The sequence below is a fragment of the Entelurus aequoreus genome, linkage group LG06 (genome assembly GCF_033978785.1).
Source record: "Entelurus aequoreus isolate RoL-2023_Sb linkage group LG06, RoL_Eaeq_v1.1, whole genome shotgun sequence".
Taxonomy (NCBI): domain Eukaryota; kingdom Metazoa; phylum Chordata; class Actinopteri; order Syngnathiformes; family Syngnathidae; genus Entelurus; species Entelurus aequoreus.
Window position 1 is genome coordinate 62,764,197 of NC_084736.1, and position 21,160 is coordinate 62,785,356.

At 38.2% G+C, this 21,160-nt stretch overlaps 1 protein-coding gene across 2 annotated transcripts in view; it reads right to left on the reverse strand.

The window, feature by feature from the left end:
* The window catches only part of rorb (RAR-related orphan receptor B), a 60,205-nt gene that overhangs the window by 15,530 nt on the left and 23,515 nt on the right, over nt 1-21,160 (reverse strand). Inside the window, exon 1 of one of the 2 annotated variants that reach the window (XM_062051185.1) lies at nt 676-777. The exons of the other annotated variant lie outside the window; for it this stretch is intronic. Within the exon in view, the coding sequence (XP_061907169.1) occupies nt 676-772 (97 nt within the window). The 5' untranslated portion in view covers nt 773-777. Of the gene's footprint in view, nt 1-675; nt 778-21,160 lie in introns of those variants that run through there. 2 annotated transcript variants of the gene reach the window in all.

The window sequence follows — 21,160 nt, forward strand, 5'->3', positions numbered from 1 at the left end:
AGTTTTTAACTGTCATTGCTCAAAAAATTATAATGGATCTAAATCAATATTGTTATGAATTATTTACCTATTTAAGGCTCCAAATATGTCACATCAAATATTCCACTATATTTTGTGTTTTTGCCATAACAAAACAGCTTTTCTTAAACAAAAGGGGCATTAAACATAAAAAAATTATATATATATATATATATATATATATATATATATATATATATATATATATATATATATATATATATATATATATATATATATGTATATATATATATATATATATATATATATATATATATATATATATATATATATATATACACATATATATATATATATAACATTTTTATATCGAACGATAGATCTGAAGATGATCTACAGATGTAAGCGTTCAACAATAAATAAGACGTGACTTATTTAAAAAAAAAAAAAAAGTATGACGGGTCTCCAGGACCACACTTAATGGGAGCCCAAAAGGTTGAAAATAAATCAATATATTGTATTGGTTTTGAAAATGAAAAAATATCAAAATGGCCCTGCATGCTTTGATTTTTCAGTGTGCAGCCCTCGGTGGAAAAAGTGTGCACACCCCTAATCTAAAACCATACACACCCATACTTAGTAACTGAACTACATGTCATTGTAATATCTCACTAATTTCTTAGTAATATTACTCACTGTGTATCGGCAGCTCCATATACAGCACATAAACGACGGAACCTGTTTCAATGTAACAAGCAAGAGCACCTGTCGCTTGTGTATTTGAGCTTATCATCCATCGTCAAGAGAAAGCCGCGGTTTCAGTTAAGTGATTGATGCAGGCAGAGATAGGCAGGTGTGTCTGCTGAGATGGCACACTCTCTAAAGAGATTATATGCAGCCTATCTAATCCTAAATTATTTCCCATCGAGCTGGATGTGCGTAACACTGTTTAATCTCAAAGATAGCCATACAACTGTGAGCCCGATGCATATTCTATCAAGAAATTGAGAAATTCTAAGAAATTCATGAATAGCTCAAATGGACATTACTGTTTTCCTCTTTATCTGCCATTTGTATGACTTATATTTAAATTCACTGCACATTAAACAAAACAACACATTTCTATCCAACTCATTTTAAAACATGTTCCTGTATTAGAAAATGGATGTAATGTGTATTTTTTTAGGCTGTTATTTTTTACTCTAGTGGTCTTTATTTGTAAAGCGAGCACAGCATTAGTACACGTGCTGAATTGCTCAATATAATTATTCCAAAATAAGAGCCGTATCAATATTTCAGCTGCTTTTGTCAGAGAGGTATTCATTTGTCATGTGTATGTAGTTTCCAGCAGTGTATAATTGACTGACGCTATACCCCAATATGCAGTAGCTTAATCAGGTAACCAAAATATCAAGGGGTCTACCTTAAATTGTGATAAAATAGCAAGTGAGTGTGTAAGTGCTCCATATTCATATTTATGCAGCATGTTTAAGTCAATGTGAGCCAACAACTTAAACAGCTGTGTGTACGAATGAGTGTGCAGTAGGTATAATTAGATAATCCTATATGCGGATCAATTGGGACAGTTTTGTCTGTCTCAGCGATTGGGTAGTTACAGAGAGGGGCTAGTAGCACTTTGCAGAGTTTTTGCTCCAACTGATGGTTTAATTTTACATTAGTGCTGTACACAACACAAGTTTACATTTTAAATGTTTGACTCTATTGTAAGTAGGGTTGCCAACTCCCTGATAAAAAAATAAGGGACCTTACCTGTTGCCTTTATCATTTTTTATAGTATTTTTTTTTTGTATAGTATTTGACTCAAACACGATTTTGTATGCATACTTTGAAGCAATACGAATACACGAGAAACAAATAAATACAAATAAAATAAATAATACATTTTTTTTTTTCTGCTTGTCATAACCTTGATTTTTTTTCTAATAAATGCACATCAGCAACATTGAAATTTAACTTTTTATATGTGGCTATAAAATAAAATCTATGTTCATTGCTACACAGATCACGGCACACACAAACCAGTGCGCCCATGAGCGTGCTATTGCAGTAGCTATGCAGAAATGTATGTTCATGTATTTAAAGTTCTGCACACCTCATGCAGTCAGTATTTTATCAGTTTTATTAGTTACACTCATTAAACAATTAATCGAAGCAACAAATTATAAATTAAACCTTTTTTCCTGATCAAATTAATCAATTAATCGTTGCAGCCTAATGCAGGACTATTTAGTTTTTCAAGGGTTGATCGGATACCCTAGTTGAAAGCACTAATAGAGCAAGATTTTCCTGTATCGTCCTTGCACCTGGGGATAGGTTGATTGGCAACACTAAATTGGCCCTAGTGTGTGAATGTGAGTGTGAATGTTGTCTATCTATCTGTGTTTGCCCTGCGATGAGGTGGCGACTTGTCCAGGGTGTACCCTGCCTACCGCCCGAATGCTGCTGAGATTGGCTCCAACACCCCCCGTGACCCCGAAAGGGACAAGCGGTAGAAAATGGATGGATGGATGGGTCCCCTATTGGCCTTGAATACAGTCTACTGTGTTACACATTGTTATTTTTTGGGTTTTAGTAGTCTATTTACGTGCCTCATTGCAGATTCTTATGCAAAAAGTAGATGTGTTTTGAGCTTCATAGTCTGTGAGTGACTGTCACTAGTGTATCATATGGATCACTGCATACTTTTTGCTAAATCTAGCATTGCTCATGCTGCGAGTTGTGGTGCCGCTAAAGTCCTGACCCATTTCCACCCATTCCTGCTCTACTGGCTCTAAAATGGGTCAGAGTGCACTGGACTGGGATGATACACTACACAGATGATACATACATTTATGAGTAAGTCAATAACATGGCTTCTAAGACAGTAATAATAGCCTGTAAAAAGGTCAGTTGTGTCCAGGACAATACAAAACAATAACGTCTCGTAGTTTATGATACAGTTCATCATGCTGATGTAGATAATATTTATGTTTTTCCACCATAGGTTTACAGCTCTGCTGCAGTGATTACAGTATTTTGACTATACATCTCTGTATGTCTTCCAACCCCATGGGAGATTGTACTGCATAATTATGCCCAAAGGAGCTCGAGCGTGTGGGCATGTGCATTGTTTTAGTGCCGCGTTTGTTTTCCACAGAGGGTCTTAGTGAGTTTTTCCACAAATACATAGACAAGGCAAGTGTATAAGCACGTGTGTGCATGTTTGCAAAAGTGTGTGTGGGTGTGCGTATTGTCGAATGTTTGCGTGCGTGCAGCGCTCATTGCCTGTGGGGACTGTCAGGTAGGATACAGAGAGATGGTCATGACAGCATTGCTGTTGCCAGGGTGACCACCCACTCGCTGCACTCGTCTGGCTGTCACAACGATGATGTGCTAAGCTGTCCCACTCTTAAAGGAAGTGATGTCACAGCATGTCCTGTTTGACCCTCCCCCGACAGTTACTGAGGCTTTAGGGATTGTTAAGCAAATGACTCCCACTTCTTATTACACTGAACAATGTTTGCTTCCAGGTGCACAGGTGGATTATAGCAGCATTAAGATATGTGTGTGCTTATTTGAAACGTTAAACTTTAGGCAAAAACACTATCATGGCTCTACTACAAACATATCTGAAGAAGAAACAGTAGTCTGGCAGTCTATTCTTTATCCTCAACCAAGAAGATTATGTTTTGATTGTTGTGTGTTTACGTAAAGTTAGTAAACAAGATTTCACGAAAACTACAACTTTGTGGAGGGCCAATAAATTAATCACCTGATGCTGCTAGAGCAGTGGTTCTTAACCTGGGTTCGATCGAACCCTAGGGGTTCGGTGAGTCGGGCTCAGGGGTTCGGCGGAGGTCAAGACACACCTGACTCATCGTGTAAATAAAAACTTCTACCTATCGGCGTATTACGGATACGGCAACAGCTGACTGGTTTGCAGGTGTGTAATTTGTTGTGAGTTTATGCACTGTGTTGGTTTTGTTCTTTGAACAAGGTGATGTTCATGCACAGTTCATTTTGTGCACCAGTAAAAAAACATGGTAACACTTTAGTATGGGGAGCATATTCACCATTAATTAGTTGCTTATTAACATGCAAATTAGTAACATATTGGCTCTTAACTAGTCATTATTAAGTACTTATTAATGCCTTATGCGGTATGGCCTTATTATAACCCTAACCCTCTAACCCTGGCCCTAACCCTCTAACCCTAACCCTAACCCTAACCAAATAACTCTAAATTAAGTCTTTGTTACTTAGAATTTGTTCCCCTAGTGTCCAACATGTTTTAAATGAAGTCTTTGTTACTTAGAATATGTTCCCCATACTAAAGTGTTACCAAAAACATATACCGTAATTTCCGGACTATAAGCCGCACCTGACTATAAGCCGCACCAGCTAAATTTAGGGGAAAATACAGATTGCTCCATATATAAGCCGCACCCGACTATAAGCCGCAGGGTTTTGATGTGTAATTACCGTAGTATATAGGGGTTCCTGCTACCACGGAGGGGATTGTCGGGACAGAGATGACTGTTTGGGAACGCAAAGCGTCCCATTTATTAACAATAAATCTTTCAATCATTCAATCAAACTTTCACATCTTTGACATGGCGAACAGCATTCGTGCAGAGTACAAATAATACAACGGTGCAAAGTAATACAAAGTGCTCGCCTGTACGTTATCAAAATAACCAGCCTACCGGTATATGAAAAGTCAGTCTTTAATCATTGTGTCATCGTCTTCCTCCTGCGTACTAAAACCACCGAAATCCTCTTCGTCGGTGTCGGAGAAGAACAGGCCGTAAATAAGCCGCACCCTTGTATAAGCCGCAGGGACCAGAACGAGGGGAAAAAGTAGCGGCTTATAGTCCGGAAATTACGGTAACTTTGTCTTGAATTTGAAAAAAAACCATTTCATTTTTTACTAAAGAAGGGTTCGGTGAATGCGCATATGAAACTGGTGGGGTTCGGTACCTCCAACAAGGTTAAGAACCACTGTGCTAGAGTGTCAGATATGCGAGAATTAGATTCCACTTGATTATTTTGACATCAGAAGGCATTTTCTGTAAGTGTTTCTTAAAATCCCGGTATAGTCGTCCCTTGCCACCTCGCCCTTATAACATTGCGGCTTCACATCGCAGACTTTTATAAACATTTTTAAAGATTATTCTAGAACAGTGGTTCTTAACCTGGGTGGGTTCGATCGAACCCTAGTGGTTCGGTGGAGCCTCCGCCACAGAGGTAAAGACACATCCGACTTATCGTGTAAATAAAAACTTCTCCCTATCGGCGTATTATGGATACCCCCAAACAATGTTCCCTCTAATTTTCCATCTGATTTGCAGGTTGTTTGATTGATCAATTGAAACGTTTACTAGCAGATTGCAAAGGAAGAGAATACATTATATGAAACAGTACAGTCAACACAGTACAGTACATAATCCGTACAATTGACCACTAAATGGTAACACCCGAATAAGTTTTTCAACTTGTTTAAGTCGCGGGTCCATGTTAATCAATTCATGGTAATGTGTGTAAGGTGTGTAATTTGTTGTGAGTTCATGCACTGTGTTGGTTTTGTTCTTTGAACAAGGTGATGTTAATGCACGGTTCAATTTGTGCACCAATAAAAAAAACATATGACTTTTTCTTAAATTTGAAAAAAACTAACATTTTATTTTTCACTAAAGAAGGGTTCGGTGAGTGCGCATATGAAACTGGTGGGGTTCGATACATCCAACAAGGTTAAGAACCACTGTTCTAGAACCTTCCCAACCATCAATTTTCTACCGCTTATCCATCTCAGGGTTGAGGTGGGGCTGGAGCCAGTCCCAGTTGCATTTGGGCGGAAGGCGGACACCCTGGACGAGTCGCCTCCTCATTGCAGGGCCAACACAGATAGACAGACAACATTCACACTCAATTTAGTGTTGCTAATAAGCCCATCCGGCAGCACGGTGGTACAGGGGTTAGTGTGTGTGCCTCACAATAAGAAGGCGGGTTCGGGGTCTTTCTATGCGGAGTTTGCGTGTTCTCCCCGTGACTCTGTAGGTTCCCTCCGGGTACCCTGCCTTCCTCCCACTTCCAAAGACATGCACCTGGGGATAGGTTGATTGGCAACACTAAATTGGCCCTAGTGTGTGAATGTGAGTGTGAATGTTGTCTGTCTGTGTTGGCCCTGCGATGAGGTGGCGACTTGTCCAGGGTGTACTCGCCCGAATGCAGCTGTGATAGGCTCCAACACCCCCGCGACCCCGAGAGGGACAAGGGGTAGAAAATGGATGGAATCATAATCAGCCTATTCCCTTTTAGACTAAATTAAGCATGTTTAAGCATAAACGTAGCTAAATTAACTAGAGGACAAACAAATACTACAGCAGTATTGGCCACTAGATGGAACCAAACCGATCAGCGCTTGCTGTTCTGTATCTTGGCCACTAGTCGGCTCAGCCTCAGAAACCAATAATATATTGTAGTTCTATTCAACTGGCGGCCCAGGGGGCAAATCCTGCCCAGAAATGACAACATATTGGCCCCCGAATTCAGTTCAAAACTTGTGAGATAAACATTTTTTGCAGCAAATTCCTAAAACAATAGGGTGCTCCGGTTTTATAGAGGAACTTGGACCACTTGACATTTGTACCTTGCTAGCAAACATAGAACACTGGTGTCCAAATTTATGATTTACATCACTGAGTCGTTTCTTAAAGCACCCTTTTAATTTCTCTCCTTTTTGGCATTTACATTTTTTTTTTGTAATTTGATTTATGTTGTTGTAGCTTCAGATGCAGTCAGTAGTCAATTGCTCAACGTCTTTAGTGGTGTTCTTCAAGGTTCCGCTTTAGTTCTCTCTTTCATCATTTGAGCTATTCAACTGGTAAATGGTAAATGGGTTATACTTGTATAGCACTTTTCTATTTCCACATTCACCCATTCACACACAGTCACACACTGATGGCGGGAGCTGCCATGCAAGGCGCTAACCACGACCCATCAGGAGCAGTGTCTTGCTCAATTCACACAACAGACATGACTAAGTTGGTTGGTAGAAGCTGGGGATCGAACCAGGAACTCTCAGGTTTCTGGCACGGCCACTCTCCCAACGGCACCACGCCGTCCCTACTGGTGGCCCAAGTTTAGAACTAAAAACTTGTAAGAGTTCTCACATTTTTGCAGCAGATTCTTAAAAAAAACACACCTATGCCGTCATAGATATGTTGTTTGACTAGCTTTTTTGCAGAAGGTGCTTAAAATCAGCAGAGCATTTCTATAACATAAACAGACCAAAATAAAATGTCTTCCGTGGAGGACGCTGCAGTTCTCCGAAATCTGGCCCCTCTGTCATTAGATTCCTAGAAATGTGGTCCCCAAAACAATTTAGTTTAGTATCCATGCTATATGAAATCGAAGAGTGTAAAGGTGACTACAGGGTGTTATTTCTATGTTATGTCTAAAGGGCTCTCATAATGTTGAAAAATGTATTTAGAAGGTAGAAAAGCAGGTTTTTATGCTGTAACCATTGAAATTAGAGATGTCCGATAATGACTTTTTTGCCGATATCCGATATTCCGATATTGTCCAACTCTTAATTACCGATTCCGATATCAACCGATACCGATATATACATTCGTGGAATTAACACATTATTATGCCTAATTTTGTTGTGATGCCCCGCTGGATGCATTAAACAATGTAAAAAGGTTTTCCAAAATAAATCAACTCAAGTTATGGAAAAAAAATGCCAACATGGCACTGCCATATTTATTATTGAAGACACAAAGTGCATTTTTTTTTTTTTAACATGCCTCAAAACAGCAGCTTGGAATTTGGGACATGCTCTCCCTGAGAGAGCATGAGGAGGTTGAGATGGGCGGGGTTGAGGTGGGGGGCGGGGGGTAGGAGGTAGCAGGGGGTTTATATTGTAGCGTCCCGGAAGAGTTAGTGCTGCAAGGGGTTCTGGGTATTTGTTCTGTTGTGTTTATGTTGTGTTACGGTGCGGATGTTCTCCCGAAATGTGTTTGGCATTCTTGTTTGGTGTGGGTTCACAGTGTGGCGCATATTTGTAACAGTGTTAAAGTTGTTTATACGGCCACCCTCAGTGTGACCTGTATGGCTGTTGACCAAGTATGCCTTGCATTCACTTGAGTGTGTGAAAAGCCGTATGTATTATGTGATTGGACCGGCACGCAAAGGCAGTGCCTTTAAGGTTCATTGGCGCTCTGTACTTCTCCCTACGTCTGTGTACCACTACGTACAGCTGCGTTTTAAAAAGTCATACATTTTACTTTTTGAAACCTATACCGATAATTTCCGAACCGATAATTTCCGATATTACATTTTAAAGAATTTATCGGCTGATAATATCGGCAGCCCAATATTATCGGACATCTCTAATTGAAATATTTTATTTACAATTAATGATTTCTACTTGGCCAAAATGTTTGCATCGCGGTTATGTCTGGAACCAATTAAGGGACATAAGACTATTAGTATTAGCACATAAGAGATGGGCCTCGACATTGTTGTATAAGTTTGGTGCCGTTCTCCTCCTTCCTGCTGTTGGAGAAGGATCTCCTCTCCTCTGAGCTGAGTGACTGACAGCTCGGTTGACCAGCGACAGTGCGAGTGTTATCCCGAGGTTGTTATGTAAGAGCAGGACTGCAATGTTGGCGATTCCTCAGCTAAGAGGAGGATCAGTCTCAATCGCATGAGAGAGAGAGAGAGAGATAGAAAGGAAAAGACAACTTCAGAAATAACAAGGCCAAATAGCTGCAGCACGTGTGCGTATCTGATTGTGGCCATGAGGGCTATATTGCACCGGCACGTGTGTTATCATAATTGATTTTTAATGAAGTGAGGATCTCCTGTGTATTTCCTGGGCTGCCCCTCTTTAAATAGAGTCCTAATTATCTACTGTGCACTACTTGGGGTGGGGTGGGGGGACAGCCGAGCGCTAGTATCTTCTCAGTAATTCATCTTATCGCACGCTGACTAGAAATGTACACAGTGGCATGACTTTTTTTGTCCACATAAATCATGTACAGCAAATCTAGTCCACTAGGTGTTGCTGGAAATGTTCAGCTTGTGCGTTAGAGCTGAGAAGAGGCAGATTGGACATGCATGTTTCATTCATTCAGCCTGCAGTAGCATAGGCGCCGATCCCGTGGGTGCTTCGGGGCCCGAGCACCCGCGGACATTGCCGAGAACTAGTGATGCATCGGCGCATGCGTCGAGCTCATAGAGCAAAACCCTGTGGAAAAAAAAAGCGCGTACCGCTTTTAGAAAGTCACGTGACCGATCATCAGCTGTTTCGGTCACGTGACCGATACGCGAACTGTGTCGCACTGACGCCGCCTCTGTGCCCTGTGAGCGGGTCTTTTCTACAGCCGGAGAAATAATAACTAAGAAGAGAAATCGTCTAAAATTTTATACGTTGGAAAAACTGTTTTTTTTTAATAGAAATGTGTAAAAAAAAAAAATTCCCAGTCCACAAACATCCTCAGTCACGACACGTTCTCTTAGATTTCCATGTTATGACACATGTTCCCATTATTTATTGACTGTATCTAAAAAAGATACAAATATATTTTTATTTAAATGAAGATATGAACTAATCCTAAATGAAATACAATGACTTGGTTTATATTGTTGTATATACTAGGTCATAAAATCAGTGTCAGTTGAGTCGGTCCATAGGTTGCCTGTAGGGATTTTTAATGTCCAGCAGATGTCAATATTTAGTGACACAGTATCAATACAGTTTTGCAATGTGTCGAAACGCTTCATGACCCCTCATCAACCCATCACTACCGAGAACCTACGTGGGATTGAAGGCAAATTTTAACCTCTGAAATAGTTTTTGAATAATCAATCTTGTTGTTGTTAAGTTTGTGGCGGAATTGGACCGCTATACATGATAAAAACTCACATATCTTATAGTCTATAATTATCAAAGCCTAAACAAGATTCAATTGTGCCTGACAATGAACTAATGACACAATCATCTTGACTTTGAACACAATGCACATGAGTGAATGAAGGGCATACTTACTCAACAGCCATACATGTCACACTAAGGGTGGCAACATGAACAATGCCAACACTGTCATAAACATGTGCCATATAGTGAAACTATATTTGCACCGCAACACAACATAAACACTACAGAACAAATTACCAGAATTCCCTGCAGCACCAACTCTTCCGGGACGCTACAATATAAACAAACGCCATTGGTGGATGTACACCTAATATCCATTGTAATGATACCACGTACAGTAGCATATCTAGTCGATACTACTATGATTTCATCGATATTTATTAACATCACAAAATCTTCTTTCGTTTTTTTTTAAATTTATATTATGTTTATAAACTCAGGAAATATGTCCCCGGACACATGAGGACTTTGAATATGACCAATGTATGATCCTGTAACTACTTGGTATCGGATTGATATCCAAATTTGTGGTATCATCCAAAACTAATGTAAAGTATCAAACAACAGAAGAATAAGTGATTATTACATTTTAACAGAAGTGTAGATAGAACATGTTGAAAGGGAAAATAAGCAGATATTAACAGTAAATGAACAAGGAGATGAATAATTCATTTTCTACCACTTGTCCTTAATAATTTTGACAAAATAATAGATTGATAAATGACACAATATGTTACTGCATACGTCAGCAGCTACATTAGGAGCCTTTGTTTGTTTACTTACTACTAAAAGACAAGTTGTCTTGTATGTTTGAACTCTAACTTATAATAATAATTCACCCCTATACAATATCCTACCCTAATACCCTACTGTACCAAATTACCCTTCGAGTGCAATACATCCGATCACTGATTGTTATTTATTACTCCGGTACTCTTGTCTTGTTCTGTATATTGTACAGTATTTTGTATTTCTATAGTGTTTTGTATATTGTACAGGATTGCTTATTATTTTTATTGGATAGTAGTCTGTTTATTTCAATTGTTAGTTTTTTCTTTATTACCTCTTGTGTAATTTATTTTTTACCCCGTATTTGTTCCCACTACCGCACCTTAAGTTGGAGTCCTTAATCTCGTTATATGCAGATATAATGACAATAAAGTCCATTCTATTCTATTCTATGTTCACTATTTTATTTAAGGACAAAATTGCAATAAGAAACATATGTTTAATGTACCGTAAGATTTTTTTGTTAAAATAAAGCCAATAATGACATTTTTTGTGGCCCCCTTTATTTAGAAAAGTACCGAAATACTTTTGGTACCGGTACCAAAATATTGGTATCGGGACAACACTAATACACACACACACCGATCACCCACTGGCAGAAATGTAGATCAGCGCCTATGTGCAGTATGATGGCTCCAAAACAGAAAAAAAGCACACCCATAATTGCATAGAGTGCCAATAACATGAGTGAGCTTGGCGGTGTAGTATCGCAGCTTAGGGAACAATTGATATCACTTTCCATCCTAACTTTTGCCAGCGTGAGGCACTTCAGAAAGGCAAACAAAACTCCTGCGGTCCCAGGGGTTGACTTGTCGGGGATGAATGTGGGTGGTGTCTCCTGCACTTTATTAAAAATATGCACCGCTTCTTTCGAAGTTAACTAGATATCTTGTGGGGAAATAAAGGAGATCAGCACTTTCCTCATCCCCTCCTTGTTAAATGTGAACACGCCTGGCGCTGGTCTTAGATGTCTACATACTCCGAATGATCTTATCACTATTCGCCATCCCTTCCACTTCAGTCTGTTTGACATCGACGCTCGTCTCTGAGTCTTCCTCCGTGCTGTAAGTTGCCGTGTGACTTGGAAATCATTCCGGTTTCGCTTTTTCATGATCTATTTCCATCTCGCTGCAATACTCTTCCTCATCTTATATAGCCGAGAGAGAGAGAGAGAGAAACAAGTATTTTTTTTCCCCTCCCCTCCACCCGCTGATGATGAAAAAACACAGCGAAAACTTCTGGTGGCGTGATTGCTGAGTGAATTAAGACACACTGCTGGGAATTGCGCGCTCAACTGCTGCTTGGGTTGTCTCCCTTGTGCCTCCTCTCATGTTTGCGCGTCATACTGTCCCGTTGAAATCAAAGAAACGCTGCCACTGCCTATGGATTCAAATGGACTCGAGCAGTGTGTCGTCGTACTTGCTGCATGAAACATCTAAAACTCAGTGAAGAGCGGCGTACTATCCGCTCCTCTACAAACTCATTTTCAGTCGCTTTCATCCCTCTTCCATACAGCTTCTATTCTTTTTTTGGCCTCTTTCTGACTCAGACGCCTGCCTCGCCTTGTTCTATGTGGATGTCTGGCATCAGTGCAACTGAACACCATGCATTGATGATATAGAGGGGTTCTTAATTCTTAATTCAAACGTACGGCCCGGCCCGCGAACAGGTTTTATCCGACCCGCGGGATGAGTTTGCCAAGTATAAAAATGAGCCAAAATTTTGGAATAAAAGAAAGAAACAGCTGTTCTAAATGTGTCCACTAGATGTCACAATAGCAATTTGTTGTATCTTTGTAGATTATGCTACATATGTAAAAAAAAAAAAATAAACCACATGATTTTAGTGCACCAGTCGAGGAAAATGAGCAAACTACATAAATAACGTCCTGTAATTTGATTTTGATATCATTTTTTTTATCTTGATAGATTGAAAATTAACAACAATGAGTTGACTGATAAACATTATCACATAATTTATTCAAAAACTATAAATAACGACAAATAAAGATAGAATACTATTGTAAAAAGACAACAACAACATTATGATTTGTACATTTTCAGAATGTGCTTGTTCTATTTTTAAACAAAGAAAACAACCTGAAGTTGTCTTTATTTTTAAGTTAGCGTGCCGTGATTTTACCAGTCCGGCCCACTTGGGAGTAGATTTTTCTCCAGGTGGCCCCCGATCTAAAATGAGTTTGACACCCCTGTTCTACGCTGTACCTGGCAAATACTCAGTACCCATTTTTTTTACATTCTAGAAATATAAATAATCTTTTCTCCCTCAGATATTAATTAACAACTGTACCAGTAACATAAGGTGTGGCCTGAAATTGAGAACTATTGGGAATTTGCTGCTTTACCTCTGAGTGCTGCAGCTATTTATTATTTTAGTAATCGAGTATAGACCTGGGCAAAAAATTTATTTTATCAATAAGTGCAGGTTTTTTGTAGCAGAAAATTTAAAAGATTAAAAAATGTATGTTTTTCTCCTCTTGCTAACGCATCTTTTTGCCCCCATGAGCTTCAAGAGCTTCCAACCTCCCTCTAACTTCCTTAGCTGAGATTCACAAGCCCAGCAAAACATGGATAATGCTAACATACAGTTTTTTCCAATTGCTTGCACACTAAATTTGACATTTTCACACAGTTAACAAAGTCTACACACAGTAAACAAAACCACTGTGCAGATTTGCCTAATATTAGGCATAGACTCTGCTTCACAGTTTTTGCAAAATATTACACACAATGCTTTACACCAGTGGTCCCCAACCTTTTTGTAGCTGGGGACCGGTCAACGCTTGAAAATGTGTCCCACGGACCGGGGGGGGGGGGGGGGGGGGTTTATTTATTTATTTATTTTTTTATTTTTTTCATAAAGAAATACAATCATGTGTGCTTACGGACTGTATCCCTGCAGACTGTATTGATCTATATTGACATACACATACACAATATGTATATATTGTGTTTTTTATGTTGATTTAATTAAAAAATATATATATATTTTTTTTTTAATTACTTGCACGGCCCGGTACCAATCGGTCCGCGGCCTGGTGGTTGGGGACCACTGCTTTACACACACCTTCCCATCTTGCACATGTGATGTGGATAAAATACTATGGCCTGATCCAGCTAGACGGGAAGGTGATGATTAGAATCAGTAACTGAGGTTTTTGAGTACTGTACGTTCTTTCATAGAGTTGCTGTTGCCTAAGTCTGCACATGTCGCCTATACTCTATGCTGTCATTTTTATTTGTCTCAGATTTTACAGTAATTTGTACTGCATGTCATTGTTGACTACTGGGATATGTCCCTTTACCTGACTGTGGTAACAATACATATTTGCAGTTTGCAGCATCATTGTTGAGCAGTTCCTGAAAAGATTACAGGATATTATTTACTTTCTCTTTAGGTCCTTACATGTAGGCCCACTTCAAAGTAAACAATGACGATTGCTATGGATTTGCCAATATATTTTGTCAAGTTACAGTAATCATTCATTACATATGCTAAAAAGGTCAGGCAAAATGTCCCAAACATGTGATTTTTTATAGTAAAATAGGGTTTTTACAAATGTGTTTTGTATTTATCGCTGTTCTGGGTAACTCACTCCAATAGTGTCTTATCATTTGAAGTCTGTGTGAGTGAGATGACAATAAAACTGCATTTTTACAAATGCTTGCTTTATTTTGATGAATGGGCATATGTTTTGACCGAAGTGTGTCATTTTGCAAATAATCTAGGAATTAAGAAAATTGAATGTTGTTTTTGGAAAAGTGTGTAAATCCTTTTGGAAAAAGACACACAGTTAGTAAAATTGTGTGTAAGCAAATGGGAAAAAAATGTAAATGAGAGCGAGAAGTTTGTTCCAAAGAAAATAAAAATGTTGTCAATGGTTTAGATATAATAGTTTATTTGCAGCAAAAGACGCCAATGCACTTTGCAAAGTCTGTTTAAAAAGAGAGCAGTTTTTCATACATCTGATATCAAAGCGTAAAACCGAGTGCGGGAAATGCTACTTTTTACGAGGTGACCAAGACCGTAACAACCGACAACAGACTCCCACTAAAATTCAGCTTACTGTGGTGGAATCATTAGAGAGGGTACCATGTATGATGAGAAAAACGTTTCCTTTTTTTTTCTATTGAGACAAAGAGTATTTATGTATTTAATATTTCTTTGCTTACTATGGTATATTATTTATTTATTATTTATTGGTTCACTGTTCTGTTACAGAGAACAAGGAAATGGGATAAAATTGCTATAGTATGAAAAGGGGTAGGATTAAATAAGCTCTGCTTCTTCCTACTCCTTTTCGGACATGCTGTAATGAAACAACTGGAATTGTGTGATGCATTACTTTGTATCGTATGCATGTTCGAAATAAACTGAAACTGAACTGAACTAAACTGAACTGAAAAAAGCACAGTGAAAAACGCTCTGTACGTAGCTAAAGTGCCCATGATACAGAGAAAAAGCCTGTTTTTATTCACTCATAACCTTAAATGTTCAGTTATTGATATATATATATATATATATATATATATATATATATATATATATATATATATATATATATATATGTATATATATATATATATATATATATTTAGAAAATATTTTTTTGAAAATATTTTTACAAATTATTTACAAAAATCACACATGTCGTCAGTCTAATAAAAGACAATAGAGCAAACCCAACTCCAACCTAATCCCAATTTTACAATACTTAGGATAGAACATTTTACAAACCAATTGAGAAGACAAATACAAATTCAATACTTACTAAATACAAGACACGTATGTGTGCATGCGTGTGTGTGTGTGTGTGTGTGTATATATATACATATACATACATATATATATATATATATATATATGATGCCTTTATATCTATTTTTTAATAAATGCACATCATCAACATTGAAATTGCCCTTTTAAAATGTCGGATTTAATAAAAATAATTTTAAAAAAAAACTCAAGCTGTTCTTCACCACACAGATAACACACCCACCACACAGATGTACACCACTCTATTGCAGCAGCCACGCTGAAGCTATGAACACATATTTAAAGTTCCAGGCACTCAGCAATTTTTATTAGTTACACTCAACAACGATTAATTGAAGCAACAGAATTGTTTAATTCACTCAATATTAAATAAAAATAATTGATACGACATAAAAATAAATCATGAATGAAAAAGAGCAGAAAGAAGTAAAAACTTAAAATATCTGCACCCATTCCAGTGCTTCTCAATTTGTTTCTGTTACTCACCCCCCAGGAATAAGAAAAAATTTGCGCTCTTCACCGTGACTACAAATAGTATAATTTGAGTAGAAAATTGTAACCATACCTCTAGATAACATTGTAAGCTTATTACCATTAAGGGAAACAACACACCGGTCGTTCCTCGTCTCCCACCGTGGTTACAGTGAAGCCAAGTGCTGCATACGCTTCATCATAAAAAGTATGTTCCCCTAACAGTTCATTACATTTAAAAAAAAATGTAAATGTTCATATATCAGTTTTGTGGCTTCCCTGCACGAGTGACTTATAAAAAATATACACTTATTTTTATTTAGCAATTTCTTCACCTTATGTGAAATAGCAATAATTAAACTCCAAGTACATTTTTGTGCAGTTTTGTACTCTCTGAACTTCATAAGCCAGTCATAAATTCTGCTTTTTAAAGAAGCATTATGACACCGAAAAACATTCTCAGAAAATATGCTTGCACCACAGTGTATGATTTGTTGGAGAAATAGGCCTCCAGGCAATATGTCTTCTTCAAGACATGTTTGGGGAGACTATTGTTCCAATATTTAATGCACAAAGTCAACTTGTATACCCTGAAAAAAAAAAAAAAAAGTCAAGTATTTGTGTCAGTTTTTTTCTGGGTCACCCTGTAGTTTGCATATCCATGTATGAAGTAAGCCACCATGGGACCAAATAAAGTTGAGAGTGCCAGCACTTTGATAAAGACGTTAAGAAACACAATGAGAACAAATGTGTACCAAAATACAAATGTGGCGTCTGTGTGTCACCAGCAAACTAATCAATAAAAGGGATGTTAGATGTTCATTTATCCTCTTCATTCATCATTTACAGTATATGTGTTTTGCATTATTTTCTGCCTGCAAAACTATAGTTATTCTCAATAAAACGTGTTTTGTGTTAACATTTATGGGTTTCTCAAACAGATTACCGTATTTTTCGGACTATAAGTCACAGTTTTTTTCATAGTTTGGCCGGGCTCCAGTGCGACTTATATATGTTTTTTTCCTTCTTTATTATGCATTTTCGGCAGGTGCGACTTATACTCCGGTGCGACTTATACTCCGAAAAATACGGTAATTGGGTTTACATTATTTCTTATGGGAAAAATTGCTTTTGGAACGGCTTACTCACAAAAACCAAGGTACCATTATATTGCTAAAATTACATATTGATCACATATATAGTGCCACCTTTATTATTTACATCCCAAGCTGTACCAAACAAAACTGTACACTCACTGCATGTTTTTGCTAGATGGTACTGTTCACTTCTGTTTTTCACGGTTTGGAGCAGTAAATGCAACACACAATAAACACACTTTTTATAACGACAAAAAGACATGATTTATTTCTAGCTCCACCAACCGCTGTGGTTGGTACCTTAATGTAAGGTTATACAGTAGCTTTTGACAATGAAAACACACTCTTAATGTACTAAACTAAACTTAGTGGAAACTGATAAGCTTTATGATACATTGTTGATGTTTCATGTAATATTTGTATTGCACACAAAAGTAAACCTGCCGTGCTAATACTATATGACGCTCGACACAACCTACACTGTAAAAAAAAATTATGTAAAAAAACGGTCATCTACTGGCAGCTACGGCTGCCAAACGAAAACCATAAAATTTAAGTAAAACATTGTAAACCAAATAATGATCAAAAACATTATATTTACAGAAATTTTCATGAAACGTTTTGCGGAAAAATATCGTAATTTTACAGATTTTTTCTGAATTGTTAAGATCAACCACCTTTAATAAAGTGACGATGCAAACAGTTCTGCAGAAAAATACCTTTATTCGATTGTTAGTATGGACATAGACTTTTATATAACAAGCTACATATTTAATGAAAGATCATTACTGTAATTTTACATGAATTTGAAAGTAATTTAAGAAAACAGAAAATGCTATGTATAATTAATTTGGTATTTTTCTGTAAAAAAATAGACATATACATAGTTTGTCATTACTGGCATATTACTTAAAATAACAGGCGGATTGTTTATTTACAGATAATGTCTTCGATTCTACAGTTTTATAAACTATTTAAAAAAAATAGAAAAATTACAGTAGAAATTTAGACTAAATTAACCATAAAATTGTTTTATTTTTTTTACAGTGTAGTTTTGTGTTTGTGTGTTGCAATAATAGTAATCAAAATATGGATTGCCACACTGTTGCTGCACGTTGCTTCTCCCAACCTCCTAAAAGTCTATCATCATCATCATCATCAGACCCCACCCCCACCCCAACCCCCTCCACATTTGCCAGTGCAACCGTCTTCACACATATGTACAAACAGTCAGAAAAAAAAACAGTCCTCTCAATGCTGTGTGTCAGAGGGCATGAGCCCGTCCAGCTTGCCATGCAGCCACAAAGCACTCTGGGTAATTGCTCAGATAGCAGGTCTGGGATCAGCTGGAGTTTGCTCCTAGAATATTGTGCTGCGGCGTGATTGGACACCACGGCGAGGGAACAGAAGGGGGCCGCTGGCTGTTACCCAGTGCATCGATTCATACACACACATTTGCAACACATTCGGATATGCTTGAATGCATACATTACTGCAAGCTGCTTTTGAAAAAAAACAAACGACTTTACAGTATGACATTCTATGCTTAACCCCCCCTACACACACACACACACACACACTCCCACCCAATGCAGCATGTGTCCTCAGATGGATAAGAGGCGATGGAGGCGTGGGAAAAAATCCACAGGGTAAACCCAACCCCTGCCCTGCACACACACACACACATTCATACACACACACACACGCATGGAGTCTGCCCATCTGCCCTCTCTGATCTGCCTCTCATGGTCACTGTACACACACCCACACAGGCGTGCACTGAAGTCCCCTGGGTGACCTGTAGGACCCTGACAGCCTTTGACCTTTCCTTAAGGACAGAGTGAGTCCGTCGGAGTGGAAAGAACGAGTCCAAGTGTGAGAGGTCTGCATCTGGTCATTATCGTCCTCGAAATCAGCCGTGAGAACACACTCACAGACAATAAGGAGCACACACTGCTTAAAGCGCAGTCTTGTGTCTCTTACTGTCACGCCTGGGCCCTCGCGGCAGCAGACATGCATGCAACACCGACGGAGGGTCCGTATTTTGGCTCGGATTGAGGCGACCAATGTACAGTAGGAGATTATGTTGACACACACGGAGCAGGGTCACGCCTTCCTGGGGTGGGAAAATAATGTTTGTTGGCGTTAGCCATGTCCTCATCCTCTTTCAACGCTCCTCCTATGGTGTTACTCTTGAGTCTAATTGTAGATGACAGTGTGTGCGTGTGTGTGTGTGTGTGTGTGTGTGTGTGTGTGTGTGTGTGTGTGTGTGTGTGTGTGTGTGTGTGTGTGTGTGTGTGTGTGTTTGAAGGGGGGAAGGGAGAGCAAAGGTGGCCATCCCGGAGAAGCAGGGAGTCTAGTAGAAGACGAGAGAGGGGCACCCATGCTTGTTCCATGTTTGTTACCTAAGGGCAGAATATCTCCATATTGCTGGACTTGGTCATGATAGTGACCACTGACCAATATCATCAGGCGAGAGGAAAACTTGTAAAAAGTTTTTGGAAGGAATGAATGCATTTATCATTAACACACTGCAATTATTCCTGAGCATAGGCGCATAGGTGCTCGGTGTGTAGTGTTGTCCCGATACCAAAAGTATTTTGGTACTTTATAGTACTTTTCTAACTAAAGGAGACCACAAAAATGTCATTATTGGCTTTATTTTAACAAAATTAGCGATTAGGGTACATTAAACATATGTTTCTTATTGCAACGTAGTCCTTAAATAAAATAGTGAACATACAAGACAACTTTTCTTTTATTAGGAAGTAAGCAAACAAAGTCTCCTAATTAGTCTGCTGACGTATGCAGTAACATATTGACTGTACTTAAATGTATAATGTATTTATATTATTCACATGTGAATAATGCTGTATAATAGACTGTATTTATATTATTCACATGTAAAAAATACCTAAGTGTTTATAGTCTATTGTGAGCGAACTGTGGTGCTGAATTTCCCCCAGGGATCAATAAAGTACTTTATATTCTATTCTATTCTATATTGTATCATTTATCATTCTATTATGAATTATTAATCTACTTGTTCATTTACTGTTAATATCTGCTTATTTTCTGTTTCAACATGTTCTATCTACACTTCTGTTAAAACGTAATAATCACTTATTCTTCTGTTGTTCGGATACATTACTTTTGGATGATACCACAAATTTGGGTATCAATCCGATACAGAGTAGTTACAGTATCATACATTGATCATATTCAAAGTCCTCATGTGTCCAGGGACATATTTCCTGAGTTTATAAACATAATATACATTTAAAAAAAAAAACGAAAAAAGATTTTGTGATGTTAAAAAATATTGATGTAAACATAGTAGTATCGACTAGATACGCTATTGTACTTGGTATCATTTCAGTGGATGTTAGGTGGAGATCCACCAATGGCGTTTGTTTATATTGTAGCGTCCCGGAAGAGTTGGTGCTGCAGGGAATTCTGGGAATTTGTTCTGTAGTGTTTATGTTGTGTTGCGGTGCAAATATTGTTCCAAAATGCGTTTGTCATTGTTGTTTAGTGTGGTTTCACTATATGGCACATGTTTATGACAGTGTTGGCGTTGTTCATACTTCCACCCTTGGTGTAATTGATTGATTGAGACTTTTATGAGTACAGTACATAGTCCGTACAATTGACCACTAAATGGTAACACCCGAATAAGTTTTTCAACTTGTTTAAGTCGGGGTCCACGTTAATCAATTCATGGTATGGTGTGACATGTATGGCTGTTGAGTAAGTATGTTCTTCATTCGCTCGTGTGCAGCGTGTTTAAAGTCACGATGAATGTGTCATTAGTTCGTTATCGGGCACAATGAGATCTCGGTTAAGCTTTGCCAATTATAGTCTATATGATTTGTGATTGTCTTATTGTGTAAATCAGACCAAACTCGCTACAAAATTAACAACAATAAGATGAGGTGGCGACTTCTCCATGGTGTAACCCGCCTTCCGCCACAATGCAGCTGAGATAGGCTCCAGCACCCCCCGTGACCCTGAAAGGGACTAGCGGTAGAAAATGGATGGATGCAAGATTGATTTTTCAAACATTTTGTTTAAGATTGAT